This window comes from Carlito syrichta, unplaced genomic scaffold (assembly GCF_000164805.1).
Source record: "Carlito syrichta isolate Samal-C Ts95f unplaced genomic scaffold, Tarsius_syrichta-2.0.1 Scaffold308795, whole genome shotgun sequence".
NCBI lineage: Eukaryota > Metazoa > Chordata > Mammalia > Primates > Tarsiidae > Carlito > Carlito syrichta.
Genome location: NW_007252891.1, coordinates 365,524 through 380,252, shown reverse-complemented (window position 1 = coordinate 380,252; position 14,729 = coordinate 365,524). Strand labels below are relative to the sequence as shown.

General features: G+C 39.1%; 1 protein-coding gene across 4 annotated transcripts in view; it reads left to right on the top strand.

Moving 5' to 3' along the window:
• PPP2R5E (protein phosphatase 2 regulatory subunit B'epsilon) overlaps positions 1–14,729 on the top strand; it is a 161,899-nt gene that overhangs the window by 69,357 nt on the left and 77,813 nt on the right. For 3 of the 4 annotated variants that reach the window (XM_008065704.1, XM_021716358.1, XM_008065705.1), the window contains exon 3: positions 12,744–12,940. In XM_008065704.1, the coding sequence (XP_008063895.1) occupies positions 12,744–12,940 (197 nt within the window). Of the gene's footprint in view, positions 1–10,908; positions 10,914–10,992; positions 10,997–12,743; positions 12,941–14,729 lie in introns of those variants that run through there. The other variant, XM_021716359.1, reaches the window with a different exon arrangement.

The window sequence follows — 14,729 nt, the reverse complement described above, 5'->3', positions numbered from 1 at the left end:
AACATTGGACATAGAATGCTGAATTACATCAAGATTCAGAAAAAGGCTGTGCTCAGAATTACATTGTAAGCATGCATATCTTTAGGTTTCAGTGACTGTCCCTTGGAGACGGACATTTTGTGGCCAGGAAATCAGCAGCAAAGAAGGGACATGTAAATATCCTAGTTGAAGCTAGTACCAAATCTTACTATGCAATGTTTAAAATTGCTTTCTGTTCTGAAAGTGTTAAGCTTCCCAGACACATTTTGTATCCTTTAAAACATTTTTGTACTACTGTTCTGCCAGTTTTGATTTTGGAGTCATACGCTCACAATTATACATATGAGTATACACATGTCAATTTCCCTCTCTTTGTTGCTTTATGCTTGAACAACACTTTTATACACACTAGGACATGAGGCTTTAAAATGGACTTCATTTTTCTTAGTATGGTTTTGAAATTTGAAATTTGGATTTTCTCAACTCTTACATGTGGGCTTACATTTGTATTTCATTTATGTTAATGAAGTAGTATCCTTTGTATGAAGCATGGGACAATGCCACAATTAGGAGGCTGTACTACATGCTGTCGCTGGATTTTATTGGCCAGATTATGACTTTAATTATAAATGTACACTCTTTATTACTCTTGGGATTAGAGACCATTCCACTGTACTCACTCAGTCCTCTGTCAATCTCAAGAGCTTAAGGTCTCATATTTAAAACTCTCAACTGAGGTTCAAAAATAGCATCTCTAAGCTGGCATTACAACATTGGATTGATTCTTTTTTTGTATTTTGAGTCTTTTTTTAAAAAAAGTTTAATGATGTCTCTGATCAGTATCAACTATATATTATGAATTAGCAGACAGTGGGCTTAATTGATGCTAATCTGATATCTGTCTATCTAATTTTTTTAAACCTCCTATCATGCTGTTAAAATAGCTGAGGTTCATTTCACTCTGAAGTGATTGACGTTGATGTTAATCCTCAAAACAAATAGAAAGTAGGCTGCTGTATCCCTTGTAGAAGTAATCTTTTGGGAGGAGGGCCCTCAATTAACTAAATGCTTGAAAATAATGTGTTCTTTTATTGCCATTTTTTTGGGCGGAGGGTAGTCAATTGAATATTTAGTGCTTGCTGAAAACCTTTAATTCCATTTACTTATTTCCTTGCCTTATAAGCAGGGCATAAATAAAAAGGATTTTTTTTTTTGAAGATTTTTGTTGCTCATGCTTGAATCTGATTGAAAATTGGACTTCAATGATGCTGACTTTCTGGCACATCCTGAAAGTTTGTTCTGTTAATTCCTTCTTTTCAGATAATGATTTATTCCTTGTCTTGAAAAGCAAGTACAGAGGAGAAGACAAGCTATAATTACTTGAGGGTTCTATTTATTTATTTGTTTGTTTGAGTCAGAGTCTCATTCTGTCACCCAGGCTGGAGTGTAGTGGCACACTCATGGCAACCACAGGCAGCCTTGACTTGCTGGGCTCAGGCGATCCTTCAGCCTCAGACTTCCAAGTAGCTGGAGGTACAGGTGGATGCCACCATGCCCGACTGATTTTTTTGATTTATTGTCGAGATGAGGTCTCACCAAGTTGCCCAGGCTGGTCTCCGATCCCTGGACTTTGGCAATCTTCTCACCTTGGCCTCCCAAAGTGCTGGAATTACAGGCTTGAGCCACTGTGCCCAGCTTATAATTGGTCTTTATTTAATTGAAGCTTAATATTACCTAGAATAAAATTTTATCAAAAATTTAATGTTTCTAATAACACTTCAGAATTTATTCTTAAAATAGTTTCAAAATAATTTTGAAAGTGTGCTAAAAATAGTACATATACATATTTCTACTCAGAGATAGTTTTAACACATTATAAAATAATCGATTCCATACTGTTAGTTATAGATACTTGATGAATATTTGTCGAATGATAACTTTCTTGTGAAAAGTGCCTTCTACCTTATAAATGGCTTTTCCTTTACTCATCACTCAACCTGTGAAGTATAGTTTCTCAATTTTATTTATTTATTAATTGTTATTATTATTCATAATATTAGGAGTTACTAATATTAGGAGTCTCGCTCACCCAGGCTGGAGTGCAGTGACATGCTCACAGCCACTGCAGCCTTGACTAGCTGGGCTCATACGATCCTTTTGCCTCAGCCTTCCAAGTAGCTGGAACAACAGATGCGTGCCACCACGCCCAGCTAATTTTTTTGATTTATTGTAGAGATGAGGTTTTGCCATATTGCCCAGGCTGATCTGAAACGCCTGGACTCAGACAATCCTCTAACTTTGGCCTCTCGAAGTGCTGAGATTACAGGTGTGAGCCACTGCACCCGGCCTATTTTCTCACTTTTACATATAAGGAAACTAAAGCTCAGAGAAGTAAGTGGCTTGTCTAGTGTTAGTAAACAGTAAAGGTAGTATTCTCATTCAGAACCAGGCCCAGGTCCTCGCCACTTGTCTCCCATAGCCACTTGTCCTCTGCTCTTTCCTCCTCCCCCCACTTTCTGCTCTAGCTCAGTTACTTCTCTGCTGGTCCTCAGATTCACCCCCATGGTTCGTCTTCCTGCCAGGGTACCTTTGCACCTGCTGTCCCTCTGCCCGGGTCACTTTCTCCCAGACATCCTCTCGCTCACTACTTCACCTGCTTCAAGTGTTTGCTCAGATGTCATCTTCCAGGTGAACACTCTGTTCAGAATTGCACCCTTCGTCTCCTGCTTGCCTCGTCCCCTTTGCCCCACATGCAGTTTTTCCCCATACCATATGTTTATTTTTAGTTGCTATTTGTCTCTTCCTGCTAGAAGTAAAGCTCAGGATTTTTGTCTTTGTTGGGGCAGACCAGCAGTACCTGGCCGTTGGTGGGTGTTCAGTGAATGTTTGGTGAGTAAGTGAATGAATGAGTAGGTGCAAAGCTGGCCTTTCTCATTTTTTATTTATTAATGATATACTTGGTGAAATTTTCAGGTTGTTTTTTTCTGTGGAGGCCATTTCCAAACCATACTACTTCATGAAGGTTGTGTACTTGTCTTCGTTTTGCATTCTTTCTCCATTGTATTTTTCTTTCATCCTTGAATATAAGCCATTCTGTTTATTTTTAAAAGTCAGCTAGATTTTGTATAAAGTGTTAGAAAATAAAGTAGCATTACCTTACTGGATATAAGTAGGGGAAGATAGTTCAAAGAACTAAGGAACTGTGCATATTTTTAGTTAGGTTTTTTTCTAGTAAGCTGACCCTCTCCCCATCTTCTTACATTCATTAAAAATCATCCTAAACCGGGCGCAGTGGCTCACGCCTATAATCCCAGCACTTTGGGAGGCCGAGGTGAGAGGACTGCCTGAGACCAGCTTGGGCAATTTGGTGGGACCTCATCGCTACAATAAATCAAAACACTAGCCAGGTGTGACGGCACATGCCTGTAGTTCCATCTACTTGGAAGGCTGAGGCAGAAGGATCACCTGAGCCCAGCAGGTTGAGGCTGTGGTGTCTGGGAGTCACTGCCCTCCAACCTGGGCGACAGAGTGTTTCCAACTCAAAAAAACAAAACAAAACAAAAACAATACTAGTTCTTTAAATATTCACTTTGTGACTTGGAGTTATTAATATTAGGAAATATTTTCCATTACGTACATTATATTGGGTCTTTTTCTTTATTCTTTAGTCTAATTTATTTCTAGAGTAATAAAGTTCTAATTTAAAATTGAAAACATGGGAAATAAGATACAATATGTAGTATGTACTTACTCAGCAAACATCTATCATGTATCTGCTGTATTCTGGAAACTCCTGCTAGGGACTGGTTATTTAAAGGTGCAAGACATATGAGGTGCTGGTTAAAAAAAGTCCCAGTGTAATGGGGCAAGTGCTTGAATGGACGTATGTGCAAAGTCTCCTGGGAATTTACCTTACAGAGTTTTTAAGGACTGGATGGCTGCCATATCCTATACGATATGATGACCTTCTCAGCCTTTACGGTGATCTGACTACAGTGGAAATGTGTGCTGTCATTATAGCTAGAACTCTTTTGTCCATGCTTTTGGAAAAACATTGGAGCAAAGAAGTCATGTTATCCCAGGGATCCCCAAATACAAGCCTGTGGAAATACAGAGCAAAGTGAAAAAATCAGAAGAGAAGAACATGACATGACAGTGTACGTGTGCTCATGTGCATGCATGTATGTGAAGTTGCCAACCTTCCTCCTCTTCCTCCTCTTTTTTTTTTTTTTTTTTGTGAGTCAGTGTCTCATTCTGTCGCCCAGGCAGGAGGGTAGTGGCATGATCGTGGCTCACTGCAGCCTTGATCTCCTGGGCTCAGATAATCCTCCCACTTCAGCCTCCTGAGTAGCTGGGACTACGGCACGCACCACCATGCCTGGCTAATTTTTTTATTTTTTGTAGCCACAAGATCTTGTTATGTTGCCCAGGTTGGTCTCACACTCCTGAGTTCAAGTGATCCTCTTGTCTTGGCCTCCCTAAGTGCTCAGATTACAGATGTGAGCCACTGTGCCTGAACTCAACCTTTTTTTTTTAAAGGAAGGATTGTCTTTTTTAATGAAATTTCCTTTCTCTTCTTTTGTTATTATAAAATTCCTTTATTTTTATGAAATTATAGTGAAAATGAATGGTGACTATTTTTTAATGGCTTTACCTGAAAAAAAAAAAAAATGGTAACCTGCCCCTTTTTTGTAATTTTACTGATACATACAATCTTTAGGGGAACCACTGACATGGATACTGAAGAATACTGTATAGTTCTTACAGCCCTTTTTTGCATAGCCTAGCAAACTCCAGGAGTTCCTCAGATTCAAAAGGCCCTGGTCCCTCTCCTCCCAGGGTTTCTACCCCAGGGAATAAGCCTTTAGGAAATGAATTAATAATAGAGACATTAACCTTGTCAGTCAGACACTTTGGTGGCTTCTGTCCTGTGGTGAGTTTCGTGGCAGGAAAGTAATTACACCTATAATTAGGAGTTGATCAATTTTAAAATATTTTATTTCTTGTACTAACAAGTTTCAGTGACGGCCTTGGCATTAGAAAAGAAAGCATAAGGGATAACTAATGCAGCGATGGAAACAAGCATTTATCAGTGTGTGCATGTGTGTGTATTTTCTCTCTATTCTAATTGGAACAGAGTGTCAACATAACGTGAAAGCTCTGAATCCTGTCATTTTGCTGCTTGAGGCCTCCCTAGTCTGCATTAGTGGCAATGACCATTGTTTTTTGCTTATAAAATTGGAGAGCACATATTTGTTAGCTCTTGGGAAAGGAAAACTATAGAACTCCACGAAAGAAAAAGACTAAATACATGTCGACTGTCTAAGCTGGGAGGAATAATTCATATATTATTATTATTTCAAAATTAACTTTACCCACCTCCAGTTGTTCACTATTTTAAGACTATTTTTATGCTGTCTTAAAACAAGTAAATATTTGTATCCAAGTCAATCAAATTTTCCTTTACTTTTCGGTCATGACTTTCCTTAAACAATTAAATAACTACTCATGTCAGTGGAGTGTATCTATAGCTCTGGTGGTGGTGGTGGTTGTGGTTAGTTGCTGTTATTTGTCACAATAATCATCTCCATTGTCATTGTTTTTATTTGAGTGGGGCTGCCCAGGTTCAGATGTGTGCTGCAACCCTTTGGGACGTCTGTTTCTTCATCTGAAGAACTGGGATATTAATAGCGACCACACATAAGATAGTCTGAGGATTAAAGGGGATAATGTGTGGCAGGAGCTTAGTATAGTGCTTTGCAGTAGTAAGTGTTCATGGTCATCATTGTCTTCGTTTTCTTATGTGGAAATTTTAGCTCTTTCAGTTGTTTGTTTAATTAATACCCACACCTTAGTCTCATCCTTTTGACACCATTTGTGTCTATGCTAGTCATTCTGTTAGATCTATTTTGAACCTATTTTTTAAAAGTGTGTGCTGCTGATAATCAGCCAAGTGTTTTCCAAGCTTCCTGATAGATTGGCAAGAGTTCTAAAAGCAGCCAACTCCACTGTCGCTTATTTATAGATAAGGCCAAGAGGGAATGCTTTCACTGTTGGAGATGTTTCCAGGGACCTTCTTTAGCTTGGAAGGCACAAGTTTTCACTGCTAGCTTTTAAGTAAACTGAGAGAATTTCAGAGGTGAAGGGATGAAAGGATTTTTTTTTTTGAGTTGGAGTCTCACCCTGTCACCCAGGTTGGAGAGCAGTGGCACGCTCCTGGCTACTGCAGCCTCAACCTGCTGGGCTCCGGTGATCCTTCCGCCTCAGCCTTCCAAGTAGCCGAAACAACAGGCACACACTACCACGCCCAGCTAATTTTGATTTATTGTAGAGATGAGGTCTCGCTAAGTTGCCCAGGCTGGTCTCGAACCCATGGGCTCAAGCAATCACCTTGGCCTCCCAAAGTGCTGGGATTACAGGCTAAGCCAACGAGCCTGACTGAAAGAAGGATTTTAAAGTTCTTATTTTAATAAATGGTTTTCAATACTGGCCACACTGAAATCACCTGGGGCATTTTTATAAAACACAGATGTCTAGAAGTAGAAACACCACTCCACCACCATCAACAGCAAACAGTTTTGAGCGCACTTCTTTGAGTATAGTAATCAAGTAATGTGGAATGGTCTAGTATGCAATATTTATTTAGTTTTGGGCTAGTGTCTTATTTGCTTATGCACATTGAAGTATCATGTGTAATCAACATGTTATATTTGGCTCCAGTTTATAGGACATGAAGCCTAAGTTTACTTGATTCATTATAAAGATTTATAGTTATCTCCCTGTTTTGATGAAATATTGTTAGTTATATCTGTGATTTATCGAATATCAAAAGCAATTCCTAATGGAAGCTTAGTTCCACTAATAAGATAGGTTATTTTTTATTTTTTTAAATTGTTTTTGGAATAGAGGCAGAGTCTCGCTACATTACCCAGGCCCGGTCTTGAACTCCTGGCCTCAAGTGATCCTCCTGCCTTGGCCTTCCAAAGTGCTGGGATTACAGGCATAAGCACTGCACCTGGCCCAGATAGGATTATTTTTAGGTTTCTTGAAATATGTGCTGCAAAAAGAGAGTGCTGCCTGTATGTATATTTAGAGGTAAACTTGGTAGCAGTGATTTGGACAGACTACATGGATGGGCAATTTGGCATTTTACTACACACGCTAGTGCATTTCATATCAGCTTTTCAAGGCTAAATCTACTGAATACTCAGTATTTCAGAATGAAGCATCTCCTTAGAACTATGAGACATTACTTCTAGTTTTCTCTAAATATAGACTTATATGCGTTATGCAAGTAAAATTCTCACAGATTTTGTTGGAGTTCACGGAGGTTTACCTGTGAGAGATGGGTAGCACACATGGATGGGGATCTGTGGACCTCAAGAGAAAGTTCTAAGGAGTCAGAGACCACATTTACAATGCTCAGTCTGTGCCTCTCGCTTTTGTGAGAGTTGGAAAAATGGAAGAAAAGGGCTAGGAGAGTAATATTTTAGGATATTGTCAGGTGAAAAGTAGATGGATTTTATTTCAGATCTTTTGAATAGAAACATAAGTATAATTTATAAATACTATTCATTGGCTAATATCATAAATGTTCATTAGGAACTAAAAAAATGTCATTTTATTTTTAGCTTAGCTTCTAATGCAAACATATGAACAAGTTATAGGATTTTTTTAAAGGAATATTTATTAACTGTATTTCCATGTACATCTCAATGGTCATGTGTAAAAAAGTTATCAGCCTGCATCATCTTTATTAATTTATTGTTTAAACAGTCTACTGTCTTTCTCTGAAATTATGGCTGGAATACATAGAATGATGTGGGCCTTCTTTATTACTTGGCTGGCATATTTGCAATGTGAATTTAACATTAAGATTTTCAACAACCTTAGTTGAATGGAGTCCCAGATCATCAAACCCAAGACACCAGGCACATATTTTATTTCTTCTCTACCTTTACTACTTTTTGCTTTGCAAAGTCCTGAATGAGCCAGGTCACAAGAAAAGGCAGGTCAATATTGGATCTGTGATCCTGTGCCCCAAACATTAGATAGGAAGGAATAATGGAAATACATTAGTAGGGTAAAATGAACTGCTTCTGCCAGGCTACAAGAAAAGGTGGGCTGATATTAGATCTGTGGTCCTGTGCCCCAAGCATTAGATAGAATGGAATGATGTAAGTAGATTGGTAGGGAAGAATGAGCTTCTTGAGGGGAGCTTGCTTACTCATTCTCTGTTCTGTCTCTCTCTCTCTCTCTCTCTCTCTCTCTCTCTCTCTCTCTCTGTGTGTGTGTGTGTGTGTGTGTGTGTGTGTGTGTGTGTGTCTGTGTTTGTGCTTGTGTTTTTTTTTGATTTACAGTTGGGTTTGAGGGGTGGTGGTGGCTAAAACATTTATAGACCCCATTGACTACTCTTTAGACACAAGGAGGAGACTTTTTGTGTCTTAACCTGAAATTGCACCATCCTCTATGCTGAGTTCTGTGTTCACTTTTCCATTACATGCTGCATTTGTGCATTTTAAAATTACTTGGGTGTGAACACCTTAGATGTGGGTAGAAGTATTTTTCCCAGCTTATTGGTAGAATTTAGTAGGAGAATACTGGAAGATGGTGATATAAAATGTGTATGGGGGAAAATGACTAATGCTAAAAAAGGAAAGGGGACAATACAGTGAGAAATACAGCTTATATGGTCACGGCATTCTTTTCCTGGGTGAGAAACATATTCTGGAAATCAACTTAGTTTTAAGAGTTCTTCCAGAGCGGTGAAATCTGACCTCATGGGATCTTGTCAAGCTCTGATAACTGGATCAGTTATTCTCCCCTTTAAACACATACTAACATTGGATGGATGAGTCACTGTGCTAATGACCTTCATGGTATTACATAACCACTTATTGATTGCCCATTATTTATGGCTGTGCTCTGTGGGGTCCCTCTCCGGGGAGCAGGGGTAGCCTCTGCCGGCCAGAGGTTTTCAGTGAAAGATTGATAACAGAAGCATCCATTGCCTGAATGAATCTTGTGAAATCTTCTTTGAGATTCTAGGATGACCTTTAATTTTCCTGGTTTACATTTCTAAATGACTATAATTTGTTTTTTTCTTCCGTCTTAAAGTGTTTAGATTCCAGGTGACTTGGATTTGGGAGGTGGGTAGCTTTGAGTTGTTAAAATCTAGTGTTAGAATGCACTGCCTATATGACATCTTTTTGTCATTCATGAGATTTTCCTTATGGCCTAGTACATGATTCTTTTTGTAAATGTTTCTTAAAAAGAATATTTGTATTTACTTCAGGGACTGGTTAAAATAGAGAAGAATAATGCCACCTGCTTCCTCCTAAGGGTGTTTGCTCTCAGAATGAATGAGCTAATCATCTTGGATGAAAGCAGCAGCGCCTACCCTGGTCATGATTTTCATAACCTCTCCAGGGAAGTTCCAGTTTGGAGAGATAAAATATTGGAAAGAAGATAGAAGTCGAGTGGGCTGTCTACAGCTTAGTTGGTGTATTTCAAGTTCAACTGTAGAGTGGGTGCCTTTCTAACTGGGGATTTACATAGACCCTAAACTTTTCTTATACAGTGGAAACCTTCTGAACAGTATGCTCAGAGATTGTTGCTTCTCTGATCCCTGGTCTGTCCTGCCTTTTTGAATTCTGCCTTTCTTTTCATATCCCTCTTGGACTAGGGAGATGAGGGCAGAGGCTAGGAGCAGTGTTAGCTATGTGGGACAGCCTGAGGACCAACAGCAAGAGGCCTTTGCTTGGATGTTACTAGTGGGATCACCTTCAATATGAATAAAATTGTTTTTTTAAGATTGTTGCTCTAAAGGAATGCCACCCATCCCCCCGCAATCACAGCCCTTGGTTAGTCTTGACTGCTTGAGTTCTTCAATTTAGTGAAGGGAAGTCATTTTACAAGAATTTAGTCAGTGATAAAGGATAAAGCATAGCTTTTGCTCTGTGTGCTAATCTCTAGAGACTGGGCCAGACGGGAGATAGAGAAGGGAGTTAGCATGATACTTGATGAATGGGGACATGTTGTAGATTAGTGTGTTGATGTCTTTCTGCTTTCTTTCTCTCTTCTGACTTTGCACATATCCTGTTTTCTGGAATATAGTATTCCTGTGGCCTTTCACAGTATTTGAAGGTTCCATGCTGGTAAAGAGTTCAGGCAGTAGAGCCAAGCCTACCTGGATTTGAATCTTGCCTCCACTGCTTATTAGCTGTATGACTAGGGCAGGTCACTGAATCTCTCTGTGTCTTGGTTTACTTCGTTTAAATTGGAAGTAGTACCTACTGTGTAGGGTTGTTGTAGGAATTAAATAAGATACAGCATGTATAAGTGTTTAGAATAGTGCCCAATAGATGTACCCAATATGTAACCAATAAATGTCAGCCATTGCCCTTATTCCATTGGGCAGGTAGAAAGCCTGTTTCACATTTGTCTGTGACTTTATATCCACTTGCCTAAATATAGACTTCAACTGCCTAACATTAAAAAGCAGGACTAAGTGTTAACTGCCTGAATTGCTGAATGTGTATGAATCTCTTGAGTATTACTGCAGTGACCACACACACTAATCATTGTTGTTGTCACTGCTTCAATGATGGTTTGCTTTAGAAGGAAGGATTCTAGAATTAATTCATAGATGCTTTCAAAATTTATGAGTGCAAGCTAAGACATTCTCCATGTAGATGGTGTGGTTCTTAGGCTTTATTAAGGTGACTGTGTAAAAAATGGAATGAATTAAAGTTTTCCCTGAAGATTTTAACCTATAACTAATATCATGTTAATAAGTTTGTTATTGCTCCCTTTACTGTGCCAATACTCCCATTCAACTTCCAAGTATGAGGTCTGATTCAGAACTCAGAGGATTTCAGTAATTCTCCATGATGGTCCTGTGCTTGTCATTAGCCATTGGCTAAGAGCATACAGTCACATTCATAAGCAGCCTTATTTAATTTCTGTTTGTTTGTTTATTTAAACACCTGAAGCAGGTAGCACTTGAGATAGCTTGGTCTGACTGAAATTAGCCTAAGGTTAAATGTTTTAAGGCTGATTAATGTAGGGGCATAGGATAAGATACATATCAGGCTTAAATTAAATCCCAAAGTATTTGATTGTAAGATACATTGCACCTTTGGGGACCTATAGGAGTGGTGGGGGAGGAGAACTTCCCTGGCTGATAATTTCTAAATTTACACCTTATTTTTGCTGAAAGTAGCAGTGATGCTATATGCTTTCAAAAATATGGACTACTTCTTGTTCTCTTTTATCTGGTAGAGAAATCCTGTGTTTTCACGTGTCCTGTCCTCTCTCAGGTAGACTTACCCTGGCACAGTTTTAGAGGGATTGTCCATGAGGTCCCAGGTAGCTGGGCTAGTGCTTGGGTTGTGGAATGTAAGGAGGGGATGGGGTTGTGGGTCCTGTGACTGAGACCAGCCCTCACTTCTCTCTGCTGGGGTGCTTGTGACTATAAGGGGACTACTGTATGCTGTAGCCCTCCTTTCCGGGCAGCAGGCACCCAAGCCATGAGGCCACTGTACAGCATTTACTAGAGGGCCAGCTCCCGAGAGTGGTTGCAAGTGTCTGGCCAATCGCTGTTAACTTCCTTCTTCATTAGTACAGGGGGAACGTGGGAGTGTGGTGAGAGACCTGGGCGTCATGCCCAGCTTGCTAGCTCATTGTTGCAGGACCTCAATGATTGTCTCTAATTTTGTACATATGAGAAATGAAGAATAATGCCACCTGCTTCCTCCTTGAGGGTGTTCTGAGGATGAATGAGTTAATCATTTTGGATGAAGGCAGCAGAGACTACCCTGGTCATAATTTTCATGGCCTCTCCAGAAAAACTCCGGTTTGGGGACATAAAATATTAGAAAGAAGATAGGAGTGGAGTAGGCTGTCTACAGCTTAGCCGGAGTATTTCAAGTTCAACTGTAGAGCAGGTTTCTAGCTGGGGAATTTTAACTAACCTAAAATTTCTACATGTTGTTTAGAAACGACACCAAGCCAAATGTCTGACCTGCTGTTCGTGGGAAAAGAACAGATGTCTATTCTGAGAACATATTAATAAAGATGTTAGTGGTTTTCTCCTATTCTAAGGGAAGAAGATGGGTCAAAAGAGAGTGTAGATACAAGTGGAATTTGCTCTTATTTTTCTTTTACTGGTGTGCTCTTTTTGTGAGAGTTGTTATTGTTTCATTTTGTAGATTTTTCAAGTTTATTTAACTAAGAAACTTCATAGCAATCAAACAAAAATAAAACAAAAAATATAAACACACACAACAATTGCTTTAAATACCAAGGATGTCAGCATGAAATTAAAATGAATCGACTGACATTTCTGCTTTGAAATTTTTTAGTAGAACTAATTTAAACCAACAGTGAAAGCTTCTGGCTTCACCTTATAAGGGAAAGTTTGACCTTTTTCAGTGTTTTTGGATTTAAAGGTATTGACATTGGGGTGTTTTTGGTTAAAATTTGCTTCAACCTTCTAAAGGCTTTTGGGATATTGGTCAGTTCTTGGTTATAGAATAGCAAAAACAGTCAATTTTGTTGATACAATGCAGTTTTCAAAGATAAGGTCTCTGAAGTAGTGGTTGTGGTATGCCCCCTCCCAACCGTGTGTAAATGTGAAAAAGAACACTGTTGTCATGTGAATTCTTATTTTTTTGAGCTTGCTTTTGAAGTAACTTTCACAGAGAATTCCTGTTACCTGGAAATTGATGACAGACTTACACCATTTCCTTTTTTTTTCTTAGACGTTCCATCCTCAGAGCAGCCTGAACTGTTCCTAAAGAAACTTCAGCAGTGCTGTGTCATTTTTGACTTCATGGACACGCTATCTGATCTTAAAATGAAAGAATACAAGCGCTCCACTCTTAATGAACTGGTGGACTACATTACAATAAGCAGAGGCTGTTTGACAGAGCAGACTTACCCTGAAGTAGTTAGAATGGTGAGTTTCTTTTTTTCGCCGCGGACACTTTTAAGCATCTTCCATAGCGACTCACAGGTGTATATATTGCAGAGTGAGGTCGTTGGAGGTCATCTCCACGAGTGAGAGCCAACCTTCGGAGAGCTAAGCAAAAGTAATCGGCACAATACTAGAATCTGAAGAGTATGATTTCATGAGAATGAAATCCAGAACTTTCAACGACAACAGTGTTGAAGCAATCAATGGACTTCAAACTATGAAGCCAAGATTGCCAGGGTATTATTGGATTTCTGGCTTTGGAAAAAGAAAAGACACAGGAAAATAACAAAAGTCTTAGATCTGTATTTGAAAAATATTCAAGCCTGTTGGATGTCTTGGTTTTTTTTCTTTTTCTTTTTTCTCATTCTTTGTAGTATATTAGAAATGGTTTTACGCTTAATAAAATTGTGATTTGTAGAGTCTAGTTAAGCCTTGCCTTGGCTTTATAACTCTTTATAATCTCCTTGAAATCAGGGGTGATGCCTTTCATGATTTTTGAACAGCGTCTTAACACTTTGTGTGGTCATTAGGAGTTATGAGAAGAAGCGTTATTAGCATAATGTGAGTAATTATGTTCTTATTGTGTCAACAGTTATATTCGTTTTTCAAAAGCTGAGCCAAAATACGATTTTCTGTTAAAGTTCTATGGAAAGGTTGCCTTCCTTGGCATCCTAGAAGATCTTGGATCTAGGGAGTGCTTGCTATTTGGGGTGGGGTGAATGGGGGGGAGCAGATGGAGGGAGAAGGCTGGTCTACTGACTTGTGAAATTATTAACTTAAGTACAGAGATCCAAAAGGATCAGTGCATCATTGGGAGGCCCATGGGGAGTGGGGATCTGGTACATTCTCTGTGTACTGCTGAACATCTATCTAGCTTTTCTATTTAGCTCTTATTTGTATTCAACCAATACAGAGCAGAGACATTTGTGATGGAGTAGATATGCTTAAAACTGATAGTTCAGATTTAGGAAGGGACTTGAATGATCTCAGCTTGAGAAACTATGACTGATATGGAGGTCATTTCAAAACAATGCCCAATATATTCTTCAGATCTATTTCTAAATTGGATTGGATTTGTTGTCAATTTACAGCAATGTAGTCCTAGGATGTTTTGTAGGTTGATGATGATCATTGTGGCTCTTGAGCAGTGCTTCTCAACTGGGGGTGATTTTGCCCTATAAGGGGCATTTAGCAATGTCTGGAGACATTTTTGGTAGTCACACCAGCTGTGGGAGGAGGATGTTACTAGCATCTAGTGGAAGAGGTCAGGAGTGCCGCTAAACATTTTACCATGCACAGGACGGCCCTCGCATTAGAGAATTATCTGGTTCCCAGTGCCACTCGTGCCACTGTTGAGAAACCCTGCTCTTGAGTTTGCATGCCGTCTAAACCTCTTAACCTGATACATAGAATCTTCTCTAGTCTACATGCCTTCTGCAAGCACAATCCCTGGTTTTAGATTACCTGTATCCTCAGCCAACATAGGTATGCACCGTTTATGACTTTTTTCTGTATCTTTCCATGGAAGTTGATGAATATATAAGCATATACAAACATATATGTGTAAATACTGTTTTTTGTAAGCACACAACTGGTGGTACACTATGCACACTTTCTGCACCGTGGCTTTTTTCACTTAGCAATATATAATATATATCAGTACATGTAAGTTGCCTTTTCTTTTTACAGCTGCATACTGTTTATTTATTAATTATTATTATTATTATTTGAGTTGGAGTCTCACTCTGTCACCCAGACTGGAGTGCAGTGG